The sequence below is a fragment of the Sceloporus undulatus genome, chromosome 7, assembly GCF_019175285.1.
Source record: "Sceloporus undulatus isolate JIND9_A2432 ecotype Alabama chromosome 7, SceUnd_v1.1, whole genome shotgun sequence".
In the NCBI taxonomy this organism is placed as follows: Eukaryota; Metazoa; Chordata; class Lepidosauria; order Squamata; family Phrynosomatidae; genus Sceloporus; species Sceloporus undulatus.
The window spans coordinates 45,446,778-45,460,589 of record NC_056528.1 but is presented as its reverse complement, the minus strand read 5'-3'; the positions used below and the strand labels follow the sequence as shown (position 1 = coordinate 45,460,589).

The 13,812-nt window shown below is 44.3% G+C and overlaps 1 protein-coding gene across 3 annotated transcripts in view; it reads right to left on the bottom strand.

Annotated features, from left to right (window-relative positions):
* RPS6KA6 (ribosomal protein S6 kinase A6) overlaps positions 1-6,562 on the bottom strand; it is a 45,815-nt gene extending 39,253 nt beyond the window's left edge. For all 3 annotated transcript variants that reach the window (XR_006105108.1, XM_042480486.1, XM_042480487.1), the window contains exon 1: positions 6,380-6,562. Coding sequence is in view for 2 of the 3 variants with exons in the window: in XM_042480486.1 (XP_042336420.1) it covers positions 6,380-6,562 (183 nt within the window). In the remaining variant the exon portion in view is untranslated. The remainder of the gene's footprint in view (positions 1-6,379) is intronic.
* Positions 6,563-13,812: the final 7,250 nt, after the last annotated feature.

Sequence of the window (13,812 nt, the reverse complement as noted above, 5' to 3'; positions counted from 1 at the left end):
TCCAGCTTTAGACTACTTTAACTGCCCTGGCTCAGTGCTAGGGAATCCTGGCAACTGTTGTTTATTGTGGCACCAGAGCTCTCTGACACAGAAGGCTAAATGTCATACACAACTACGTTCCTTAGCTCTGAGCCAGGGCAGTTAAAGCAGTCTCACACTGGATTACTTCTGCAGTGTGTTTTGGTTTACTGGGGCTTACTCCTGAATAAGCATGCATAGGATTGCAGCTTTAGAAAACAGTTCGACTCAAACAGGACTGTGTAAAGGTTAGGCAATTCTGCAATACTCTGAATGAAAAGTAACAGAGGATTAACTTGCACAGAGGTTTGTTGGAATAATTCAAAAATTAAGAATTTGTTGCTAGTCTTGCTGTGTTATATTTTAACACCTCTGAGTATAAATATCAATCTTCGGCACATTAGAGGTAACAGAATGTTTTTATTTGGGTAACCAATAATGCAATTTTATTATAGTATTTTCCTAAATTACTCAGGCATATAAACCATGATTAGGTATTCAGTCACGGAAATATTTTGAAGTGCATGCAGCTATAATAAAGAACTGCACCGTAATTACAGTGCTTAAGGAACCGCTTTCTATGGACACACAAACTGAGGCAATCTAGAAGACTGAAGTTACAATCCTGCACACATTTAGGCTGCTTTCAGTCCCACAGACTTCAATTCAACATATATACCTACTTTGAAATGAAATACCACTGGATTCTGTAGGGCTCTTGCACTTCCAAGTAAGATGTCCAGGATCAGGTTGTGCTTAGGCAAGAAGTATTAAACTTCCACCTAATTCCCTCATACATTCACAGTATAGAAGTACAATAATCTCTAACTGTAAAAGGATCCCTCTAAGAGATGTAGACTATTAGTATGTTTAAAAAAACAACCCAATACAACCAGAGGCAAGTCAAACCAGTTTCTGAAACAGTTGTTTAGATTAGATCTTTCATTGACAGAGCATGCAAATTGGCATTTAAGGCATATTTACAATATTTCACATCCAACTCTCACTCAGCGTTTCCAGAAACCTAAGGTCTACTGCAAAGTCATGTTTATATCATTACAGCATAGATCTGTAAATATCATAAAGCACCCTACTCTAGCATAGGACCATTTTCACAGTGTGAATTTCCTTCAGTCGTACAATGCACTCCACTTCCAGCAACAATAACTCTAGAATTAGGAAAGCGCCAAGAAAACTGATCAGTAAGAAAATATAAACTTCTTCCTGGGGTTATTGCTTAGTTTTGTCATGAAACATCTGGATACCTTTTAAAAAAGCTCTTCCCGGACAGTGTTAGGGAACTGTAAGTAATGGATACATCTGGTATGTTTGTTTAATGAAACCTCTGGTGATGTCAGGGGCAGGGAAACCAGTCAATAGTCAGCTTGCAACAACGGAACAAAAGCCATTCTGACAAATACTGGAACAACTGGCCAGAAGCAAATAAAGAAGATCCAGGCACCAAATGGCATTTTCTAACATCCTGGCAATAAAATACATCCTGGCAATCTAACATCTGGGCAATACATTGGAGAAGGTGGGCATGCCGACTTACAGATGTCACAATGCATACAATTTATCAGGTTCCACTTCCCTGAATCTCTCTCTATCTTAAGCCTGCACCATTTGTTTTCATAATAAATGAGCCCTTGAGAGGCCAAGAGTTTGTCAGCTTCTCTTTGGCCTAGAAACAGTAACTACATAAGTTCCCAAACCCTCCAAGGGATGAGTAAAGCCTCAAGTGCAGATGGCTTTTAGACGTGAAGATGGAACAATGGCAGGCAGAAACTGTGAGCAGTTCACTGTAGTCCTAAAGGACGTGTGGGGCCTCTGTATAAGGGTTGGGGACCTTTGCTCCTCTCCCACTTGATGCTCTGATCTTCAGCTCCCAGAAGCCCTCAGCTAATATAGCAAATGATTTTGGTAGGTGTAATCCAAACCACCGTAGAAGCTCAAGCTCTCCAGCCCTGCTCCAAATACAACCTGCATGTAGATACATGAGACATAAGCATTGCTGAAATTAAGTAGGTCCGGGTCTACACAGTGCCTGAATGGGAGACAAACTAATAAATTCATATGGACCTTAACATCTACTAAAGCCTAACAGGATAAACATGAAATGAATAGCTACAAAAAATGTTGTTTGAGTTAGCCGAGAGTAGCAAATCAGGACCGTCTAGACAAGGGTGGGCAAAATGTGTCCTCCAAATGTTGCTGGATTGTAGTTCCAAGCAATCTTCACAACTTGCTATTCAGGCATACATGCATCTGAGGAAGTAGGCTCAACTCTGCGAAAGCTCATGCTACCAACCTCTTTCTGTTAGTCTCAAAGGTGCTACAAGATCCCTTTGTATACAACTTGTTATGTAGGCTAGGATCAATAAGAGTTGTCATCCAACAACATTTGGAGGGCTGAACTTGTTCACCCTGATATAGACCAAAACCAGTTTATCTTTCGAAGAAAAGGACTCCAGAAAGGGTCATCATCAATAATCCTTCATGTTTGTTTTAAACTTAGAGAGCAGTCCTTGTGTCCACTATCAAATCACGGGGTTGACAGACTCAAGACACCTCCTATTTTTCAAATGGAATGTCTAGCCTCACCTTGAAGGACTGATACTTGGAATATGGCTGGAATGCCCAGGTCATTAGGAACAGTTAGAGGACACCTCAGGCCCAAGAACAGGAGGGGAAAGTACTTAACTCTTTGAAGGATTCAAAGGCCTTGGGAGGTTTAAGAAAATGGGTAAAAACCACAGTGACTCAGAGTGGCAGTATATTATAAATTCAGAGTAAAGGAATTCACTTTTGCAGGTGCACAAACAGTGGAGAGAAACAGTTTGCTTCCCTCTGTGCTCACAGTACAGAAAATAAGTTGCTGCTACAGTAAAATAAATGATCTTACCCTTGAAACTAACAACTGTTAAATGAGAGAATAAGGTGTGCTCTTAGGGCCTCTGTTTGGCTGGGACTACTCTCATCAAGACTGAGAAAGTGGTAATTTTTGTACACATTGTGAAATCCCAAGAAACGGGAACATCTTGATCCTAAGACAGAAATAATATGGGACAGTGCCTTGTTGCATGTGCACACGTGTGCAAAGCAGCAAGTATTAAGAGTGTAGCTATACTGAACCATTATTGCAGTCTGATGACACTGTAACTGCCATGGCTCCATTCTAAGGAATCGGGGAATTTGTAGTCAGATGAGCTACTTACAATCCTCTGTTAGAGAACTCCACTGAACTGCAGCAGAGAATTCAAAGCCCATCACCAAACTACAAACCCCAAGAGTGCATCCACACTGCAGAATTAAGGCAGCATGACATGGCTTTAACTGCCACAACTCTATCCTATTTGTATCTGTAGTTTGGTGAGGCACCAGAGCTCTCCAACAGACCAGGCTAAATACTACACCAAACTACAAATCCCAAGGTTCTGTAGGATAAAATCATGGTTGTTAAAGTCATGTCAAACTGCTTTAATTCTGCAGTGCAAAAGCCTAACTGGTACCAAACTGCTATAGTGGTGAGGATATATGCTAGGACAGGTGCATTAGTAGTGTTGTTATTATCATCAATAATCACCACTACTAATAATCATATTTCATTGTCTCCTCAGAACAAAGACTCAATGCGACTTACAAAAAATAAAACAGAAAGCCCCTCCATCAAATACAAAAATGTATCCATGGGGGGGGGGGGTAATAAGAATAGCACAGCAACCTATGAAAAGCCCTTCCCTTATAGACAGTTAATTTCTCAAACGATATCACAATATAGAAGTTTTCATGTATTGAAGGAACAGTGACAGAGATAAACCCAGTTTAGCCACACTTGGATGCAAGTTCCAGGACTTAGTAGCAGCCATAAAAACCCTTGGCCCGCATTCCCACCAAACAGGCAAGATGTTCCAAATTTCTGGATAAGCTTTTGGGATTATTCGGTCCTTCAAGAAAACCTGGAGCCAAGGGTTTGGGAATAACTGTAATGAAAAACAGAGCAAACAACTTGGAAAGCGGCTGTTAAGACAGGATGGATTGGGATGAATAAGGAAGGATGGATGGATGGACGGAAGGCAGCTGGCAACAGTTCAGAACTAGATTTATTTAGGAAACAGGCTGAATATATAGAGTTAAAAAACAAAGGAGAAGACTTTTAAATGGAGTGATAATAGGAACTGAGGGGAGAGGGGTTCAAATGTTTAAGGTGTCTATAGTTGAAGAACACAGGCCTGAACTGGATGCAGAGAGAGGAAGTCAGACAAAGATGTAAGAGAAGAACGGAGAGCTGTTCTTATGATTTTACTGCATCTGTTGAAGGTCAGCTTGGAATCCAGTCCTTAAGTAGCAAGACAAGATCCTCAGCTCTCTCTGGTTAAGGACAGTTAGGAGGGGAGCAGGGCCAGTTGGGTGAACCACTGGATTTAGAGAAGACTTGTCTAAAGATGGCACAAGATATCAGGGTTAGATATGCTGTTGTTGTTAACTGCCCTCAGATTGATCCTGACACATGGCAACTCCCTGGAAGAGACATCATCTCCAAGGCCCCCGTCCTCAGAAGAATGACATTAAAGACTAGATTATAATTTTTGGAGAGAGAGAAAGAACAAGAGAAGGCCAAGGGCAAGCGGAAGGACCAAGTGGAAGTCAAAAGTGGAGTGGATATGAAGAAGTGTCACTAGAAACCCCAAAACTGTTTCTGGGGTCGGAGGGAGCTCAACCTCAGCAAGAAGTATGTAGGGAGACCTTGGAGCAGCTTTGAGACTAACTGAAAGAAAAGAGTTGGCAGCATCAGCTTTCCTAGACTTCAGTCCACAGTTGCAGAACCTAGTACTGTAGCAGCCATAGAAACCCTTGGCCCGCATTCCCACCAAACATGCAAGATGTTCCAAGTTTCTGGATAAGCTTTTGGGATTATTCGGTCCTTCAAGAAAACCTGGAGCCAAGCGTTTGGGAATAACTATAATGAAAACCTGAGCGAACAACTTGGAAAGCTTCCTTAGATGCTTTTGGTGGAGGCCTTCTTGGAAGAAGGTTGTCCTTAATGTTGCCTCCTTGCTGAGGAAGGTCAGATTCCTTTCCAACAGTCAAGAGTCCTACCTACCAGCAGCCTGGCATAGTGGTTTGAGCATCAGATTTGCGGCTCTGGAGACCAGGGTTGGGTAACCTTTGGCGAGTCACACTCTTCCAGCCTCAAAAACCACCACCATCTGAACAAACCTTGCCCAGAAAGCCCCATCATAGGGTTGCCCTTAGTCAGAAACGGAGAGCCATAGTTGTTTGAGTGTTGGACTACAACCCTGGAGACGGGGGTTCGATTCTCCGCTTGGCCATGAAACCCATTGGAGGACCTTGGGCGAGTCGCAGGCTCTCAGCCTCAGGGGAAGGCAATGGCAAACCTCCTCTGGACACATCTTGCCAAGGAAACTCCATGATGGAGACAACTTGAAGGCACACAACCACAAAGGCACACCACCCCAGGGGCCACAAACTCCGGATTCCCCTTTTGGGAACATGGCTCCTTCTTCTTCCAACTCTGGAGGGTCTCCATGGAGGCCAGTGGCCCACCCACAGTCAGAAGCACCCTTTCTGGACCTCAGTTCCCCCTTTCCCCCATTGTTACCTCTGGAGAGTTCTTATTTTTTAACTCATGTACCCCACTTTTAACCTCAGTGTCCTTTTTTTAGTCTCAGTTCCCCCACTTTACCCCCTTTTACCTCAGAAGCATCCCTTTTTTTAACCTCAGTTCCCTCACTTTACCTCCTGCTTTTATCCCAGGTGCCCCACTTCCCCCTCTTTTACCTCAAGAGGCATCCTTTTTAACCTCAGGCTCCCCACTTTAACCCCTTTTACCTCAAGAGCATCCTTTTCTGACCTCACATGTCCCATTACCCCACTTTTTTACCTTAGAAGCATCCTTTTTTTACCTCAGGTTTCCAATTTCCCCCCTTTTTTTAACCTCAGAAGCATCCTTTTTTACCTCAGGTGTTCCATTACCCCACTTTTTTACCTCAGGGGTGTCTTTTTTAACCTCAGGTTCCCCACTTTACCATCTTTTTACCTCAAAAGTGTCCGTTTACCTCAGGTCCCACACTTTACCTCCCCCCCCTTTTTTTTACCTCAAGAGTTCACTTTTTTACCTCAGGAACATCCTTTATTACCTCAGATGTCCCATTAACCCCTTTTTTACCTCAGTGGCATCCTTTTTACCCTCAGGTCCCCAACTTTACCCCCTTTTTACCCCAGGACCACCTTTTTTTACCTCAGGTGCTTCCTTTTTTAGCTCGGATGTCCCATTAACCCCTTTTTCCCCTCAGGTTCCCCACTCCGTCCCTTCCCTTCCCTTCCCCCTGAGACCCACCTCTCCGTTGCTTCCTCCGGAGGAGGTCTCCATGAGGGCGCTGCCGCCGGCTGCGTCTGGGAGGAGGATCGGGGGGCAGAAGGGCTCCTCTTGGGGCTGAGGAGGCGGAGGAGGAGGAAGAGGCGGCGGCGGCGGCGGCGGGGGTTCCTCTGCGCCCTCGTCGGGCGGCGCGAAGGGCACCATGGCTCCTCCGAGGCGGCGGAGGCGGCGGCGGTTCCTCGGCGTCTGGGTCTCCTCCGCCACCTCCTCCTCCTCTCCTCCTGGTCCTGGTCCGGGGAAGGACGGGGCAGCCGCTCATGCTCTTCCCCTCCCCTCGCTCTGAGGGGACGGGGACAGCCTCGCTCGCCTACGAGGAGAAGGAGAAGCCAGGAGGAGAGGCGGCGGCAGCGGCGGAGGCCTCCTTCCAGAGCTCCATCCTCTCGGCCGGAGAAAGAGGAGGAGGAGGACGCGGCGGAGAGGCTGCTGCTCTTGCGGCTCGCCGGCAAACGGGGGCGGCTCCTCCGCGTTGCCTTGCGCCCAATGCGCCGGCCTCCCTTCCTCCTCCAAACATGGCGGGAGGAGGGAGAGCAGAGGGGCGCGGAGAGGCGGGACCTCCCTCCTCCGCCCTCCCTCCCGCCATTTTAGGAAGGCGCGGAGGGATACCAGAAGAGAATCCCCTCCGCGGAAGGAGACCGAGAGAAGGGGAGGAAAAGAGGGCGGCGCTGAGGAGGTGATGCGGCAGCGCAAGGAGTTCCGAGGAGCGCGGGGGCGGGGCGGAGGAGGAGGGTGACGTCAGCGCTTGCGTGCGATGGGGAGGCGGTGACGTCGGAGGGCGATGACGTAGGCGGCGCACGCCTCCCTCCCCTCCCTCCCTCAGCAACAAAATAACAAGGGAACAGAGCAAGGAAAGTGGATGGCAGAGATAGAGATTATAGATTATAGATTGGATATATATTTGGCAGGTTGTTGATTAGATAGATAGAAGTTTGGTAGATGATTGAATATAGATCGACAGACAGAGAAGCAGATGGATGATGTTCGGTAGATTATTGATGATCCATAGATAGATGATCGATCTGCACTGTAGCAATAGCCCTGTTTGAGGGAGGCCGCCTTAACTGCCCTGCCTCAGTGCTAAGGAATCATCCTGGGAGTTGAAGTTTATTGTGGCACCAGAGCTCTCTCTGACAGAGAAGGCTAAGTAATGTCTCACTGAACTACAGTTCCCAGAATCCCCTGCCTCTGAGCCAGGGCACTTGAAGTGTGTTTTGGACCTTAGTCTTGTATCTGGAAACCAACTCCTTGTCCCTGAGGCTAATAGAGTCCTAGGGAAGGGCATGAGATCCTGCTTCCAGGAGCTATATCTTGCTGTATTATTGGATGTATTTTGCAACAGATCTCAATACAGATTTGACCATTCATCACCTCAGTGCCGTTTCATGTTATGATCATGTGCAATGTTGGGATTCTGAATGCATTAGTAAACTTACTCCATATAGTAGTATCCAAGTAGAAAAGTCAGCATTCTTCCTCCCTGCCAGGAACAAATGGGAAATGCTACACAAGGGTGAGATTGCAATATACATACATTAGTAGTTTGTGTCCTTAGAAGGAAGCACTCAGCTTTCCTTAATCTATTCCTTGTATTTTCAAAGAAGGCTCCCTAAAATAAAGGCCTGTTACAGACGGCCGAAATAAAGCTGCTTCGAGTCACAGTGGGGGTATGGTGTTTCAATGATGCATGTATCCTAAGAGTCCAGAAGTCGCACCAAAGCCACGCTCCACTGGAGCGTGGCTTTGGTGCGGCTTCTGGACTCTTAGGATGCATGCATCATTGAAACACCATACCTCCACTGTGACTCGAAGCAGCTTTATTTCAGCTGTCTGTAACAGGCCAAAGTTTATTAAACTGCTTGAGCAGAAAGTGTGAAAAATGTAATGTTAACGTATAAACATGTAAAGTATTTTAACATAACATGTTTATTATTGTTATCATTATTATTATTGCAATAAGTAATATACAAAACAACAACATACAATAGAGTCATCCAATTTCGTTTTCCAAATCTACACACTTCCTATGTTCATCCACTTTGTATAAACCTTTGCTATTTAAATGTTATTTTCTTCGATTCAAAAGTATTTCTTTTTTAAAACAGTCCTTCTATGTATTTAAAATCTACCTTAATTTATTTTGATCGCTCTTATCTCGGTTCATACAATTAGCGTCTGGACAAATTTAAGTGTAGAGTAGTATTGGAAGCCAGTCCTTTTTTCACTATGAATTTATATTTCACCCTTTTCCCAAAACTGGGACTCGCAACATTAAACAGGACTACGATTAAAAGCATACAAAAATGGTACATATAAATATACATATTAATATTATATATTATTAAAACACAGACATGTTTGAAATTCTGGTCAGAGGGTTATTTCATACGGAGAGGCCAGAAGTAAGGTGAAGGTGCTTGTTGTTGTTGTTGTTGTTGTTGTGATGGTTAGTAGTGGTATGCCTTCAAGTCGTTTCCAACTTACAGCAAACCTAAGGCAACCCTGGACTTTATCACATGGGGGAAAGCAGGGGTTTAAATGGACATCTGCCCATGAAAACCATGCAATCGCGATGAAGATTTTCACACGCGTCGCGACTAAAGAGGACTTATCCCGGCAATAAACAGGTAATAACCAGCAACAATGGCATTACCACACTACCCTCTTATAGTGCTGCTATTCCACTTTTACTGCTCTGGCTGCTTCCTCTTGCATTCAGTGAACTACAATTCCCAGGATTCCCTAGCACTGAGCCAGGGCAGCTAAAGTGGTCTCAAACTGGAGTATTTCCGCAGTGCGCTTTGGACCCGTGTGAGCTTCCAGGAACCTCCACTTCAATCTCGTCTTTCTCCACCTCTGCCATTTTCCCCCCTTCCATACCTAAGGATAATCCAATCATTTGACCACTTGCAGAATGCATACCTTTGGGCTCCTGGTGGGTATTTATCTCTTTCTCTGGGAGCAATGGTCCTTGTTATTCATCCCTGGCTGCCCTTCTTGCCATCTGCAGATGGGGACACACAGTCATGGCTCCGGAAAGTAAAACAACAAGGGCCTCCAGTTGTTTTGAGTCAAGCACAGCTTGGCTCCAGCGAGATTTTTCGCACCATGCTTGTGATTAATTCTTTCTCCCACCATTTCCTGTGTCACAGCCGAGGAAGTGGGCACCGCAGTCATTTGTTTGGGCATCTGGCTCGGCTTCTTTGTAGAAGCCAAAAGGTGTAGGCGAGGCAGTATTTCTTCCCCCCATACCATTTCCGCACAACCATCCATCCATCCATGCCCAGTGACCTTAAAGAGTGAGTAGCTGGAGATGCCTCGTATTAGGGAGGTATTATATAGGTTTGCACAGACATACTACATAGATGGCTGCACATGGGATGTTCCTCCTTTGAACACAGAAAGCCATATTTCCATCAACCAGACATCCCCTCTCTTTACTTTTAGGACTGCAGTCTGTATTTAGATGGATTCATCTGTTAAAAGTAGTTGTAATCAACTAAAATGATCACAGTTAATAATGTAGAATCAGATTCTCAATACACACGCACACCTCTGTATAAAGCACACACTTCTTTTAAAATAGCTGTTCAAAACTGAAAATAAGCAAATGTCTTACAAGGGCATCCCTTCTTTTCTCTCATGCAGGTGGAAATACCTGTTAGGGCCTATAAATGTGTTTTGGGATTCTGCTTTTCATGCTCATGTGCGTATGAACATCGGATTAACCATCATATTGATTCAAACTAATATAATTAATTAATCAGTAGTGTACTTCTATATCTATTTACCCCGATATCCCATTTAGTACAATAGGGTTTACTTTCAGGAAAGAAGATAAAGGATTCTGCTGTAAAAATTCTTAAATCAGAATTTTCTCTGCCTGGTATATTTTTATACATTTAGCTTGATATATATATATATACACACACACACACACACACACACATACACATTTAGCTTGAAATAGCCAGTTCTATACTGGACTCTGAAGCAGTTGTGTTATGAAACTGTCAGCAATGGATCAATTTGATTTATCTTACATTTAAGATTGATTACAATAAAGCAAAATAAATTAATCTTCTGCCATCCCATTTTTTCAGCTGCCTTTAAAATATCTCTGTTTCGTTCTCCTTCTCCCAATTTCCCGCTTTCTCCTAAGCTTATTTTACTTGATGCAAACAGAGTTCAAAGTGCAAAAGTAGTTTATTAACTCAGAGGGAGGCAAAGGGACAGGGCCTTGCTCTTCCCATTAGGCTCAAGTAAAAGCAAACTACTGCAAACTTTCCTAGGTTGTGTGTTCCTCCCCATTAACAGCGGTTGCCTTCTTGATGTGGCTTAGACTTTTCTGGTGTGTTGATACTCTCCAGATCCGCTGCAGAGATTCATGGGGTGGAAACAAATTGTGCTGCACCTTGCATAATTTCTGCGGTAATCTTAAAACACTCCACGCAGAGATTTCTCTTCCACAGTACAGGCAGAGTATGGCATCACAGCCTTCATCCTTATTCTGCCCCTTAGCTTCATGACTGGTCTTTATCTCTCTCCCCCCCCCAATATGCCAGCATGCCAGCATACCAGAAAGATGTCATAACAGCACCTATGTTTCATCACAAGAGATTGAACAAGAAAAGATGACCACGTTGCCCCCGCCATTTGTTTACGTCATGTGTGGGTGAAACAGTATGTCCTCGCCTTTTCGTTAGAATGGCTCTATAAAGGTAAAGGTAGTCCCTTGACATGAATGTCTAGTCTTGGTGCTCATCTCTGTTACTGAGCCGAAAAGCCAGTGTTGTCCAAGGACTGCTCTGGTGGTCATGTGGCCAGCATGACTGCACCAAACGCTGTTATCTTCCCACCAAAGTCGTACCTATTTATCTACTTGCACTTGCATGCTTTTGAATTGCTAGGTTGGCAGAAGCTGGGACTAGTGACGGGGGATCACCCCATCATGCGGCACTCGGGCCTTGAACTGCCAATCTTTCAACCTTCCGATAGTCAGAACTGGTATCTTAACCACTAAGCCGCCACATCATAGAATGCCTCTATGAACTTCCTTTAAAAATAAACTACAGTGCATACTTTAGTGTTTCAGGGAGTGCTTTGCTGTTGTGCTGTTTTAGTGTTATAGTGTTACGGTGTTTTGCCATTGTGGGGATTTAAACATACCAACGTGATCTTGCTGGCACAGTAACCAGACATCTGTGTATCACCAGCTCATATCTCCTGGGGAATTCCCAAGGAGGTCCTAGCTGACCGCCACACTCCCAAACCATCCACATCCCACCCAGTCATAGGATTCTCATGGGAGAAAGCGGGATCAGAGTTCAACATCCAAAAAACTACTGTTTTAAAGCACAAGAGATAGCCATTAACGTTTTGCAACATGCAAAAATGTGGATTTGCCACAATGGTACAACAGTATGACACCAAGACGCATATAGCATCATGCAGTACAGCGGGCTTGCTGCCGGTGCTTTCACACCAGCATACCAGTGTACTGTGGTAATGTGATAAAGCTCCTATCCACACATGTCCAGGTCTTCATCTGTGAAATGTTGAAGGGTCTGGAAATGTAATGGCTAATCTCAACTAAAGTAGATCTATTGAATCAGTTCCCAAATAGTAAACCAGGGCTGCATTCACACTACATAATAAACTGGTTTTCAAACCAGTTTGAACCACTTTAAAGGGTCCTTGCTTGCACTGGCGCCCAATTTCTCTGATGCAGTTTGCCGGGGGCCAGTGCTCAACCCAGTGAAATCTGAGGCATTCACGACATCTTTTTAAATGATTCGATTCAACGCAAGTGCAAACACATTGTCGATTGGATTTGGTTCCTTATGACGCAACCATCCCTGAGATGTCACACATAGGGAGTCCATTTTGAATTGATCCAATTGTTAATGTGAATATGAAGTGGGTTAAATTGAAACCAACAGGATCGATCGCGGCAATCAAAGTCTGAACATCTATTCGGTGTTGAATCGCTTCGTCGATTTGAAACGATCCAGCACGAAAATCGGTTTGTTAGTGTGAATGAGGCCCTGCATTTAGATAAAACCTGTTGCTTCAGTGAGCTTATTGTTGTTGGGACTAGTACTTTGCTTTAAGCCTTTGCTTTTCTTTACCATTTCCTTTGACATTTAGAGCATCGCAGAAGAAGCTCGCAAGTAACGCAACAACAAGACGCTGCATGGACCTCTCAGTTTCCCCCTTCTTTTGTAACATTGGCAAGAACGATGGAACAATCTGGTGCACCACATGGTTCAGGAAAAGATTTTTTTCTCTTTGTTCACAGACAGTGATCACAGTTGTAAATCTGGGTACAACCTACAGGCTGTTGCTATGTTGTTTATTAGAATATCTCGGGAAGAACTACATGTTTTATTCAACTAACCATAATACATTGTAACACAGCTATATGATTCCAAAAGATCTGTGCGTTGTGGGCGTTGAGAAATATGCGCACACGTAGCCATGGGATGAATGACAAGGTCTGTCTTTTTAGCAAAATGTGTGGCGACTTTATCAGAAGCTCAGCAATTTGGACTTCTTGTTTCAAAAGAAGGGTTCTGCCCATCCCAGCGTTTGCAGCAACTGGTTGCAATAAAACTGAACCTAGAATCTCAGGCCGTTTTATGAGTGGGCTGTGGGAATTGGGAGCAGAGATAATAGCTGCTAGATAGGCAACTGCTCTGGCCTGCTCTTTGCTTTCCTCCCACCCATGTTATTGCCTTCTAGTACTGACAGGGTCATTTTGTTTTCCTGTGAGACACATAAATAATTCTTTGTATTTCCTGCATTTTAATTTACAGTAACTTGGGTTTGCATTATGTTCGCATTTTGCCTTTCCTATTGCTCCCCACTCCCATGCTCTGCTCCCAGTCCCATGCATAGCTCTCCTGGTTTGTTTCCAGGCACAATCCAAACTGCAGGTTATCCCCTGAAAAGCCCTATATGTCCAGGCTCTCTGACACACTCTCTCCCCATATAGTCCATACCCTTAGACTTTACAGTGGTCCATCCATATTCACTGAGGTTAAGGGTGAAGGACCGTGAATGTGGAAAAAACCTCAAATTAAAAAAAAAACCACTAGAATTATAGAATCAAAGAGTTGGAAGAGACCCCAAGGACCATCCAGTCCAACCCCTTTCTGCCATGCAGGAACTCTCAGTGAAAGCATCCCTGACAGATGGCCATCCAGCCTCTGTTCAAAAGCTTCCAAAGAAGGACACTCCACCACCCTCCAAGGGAGCATATTCCACTGTCGAACAGCCCTTACTGTCAGGAAGTTCTTCCCAATGTTGAGGTAAAATCTTGTTTCCTCTGGCTTGCATCCATTGTTTTGAGTCCTATTCTCTGGAGCAGCAGAAAACAAGCTTGTTCCATCCTCAAT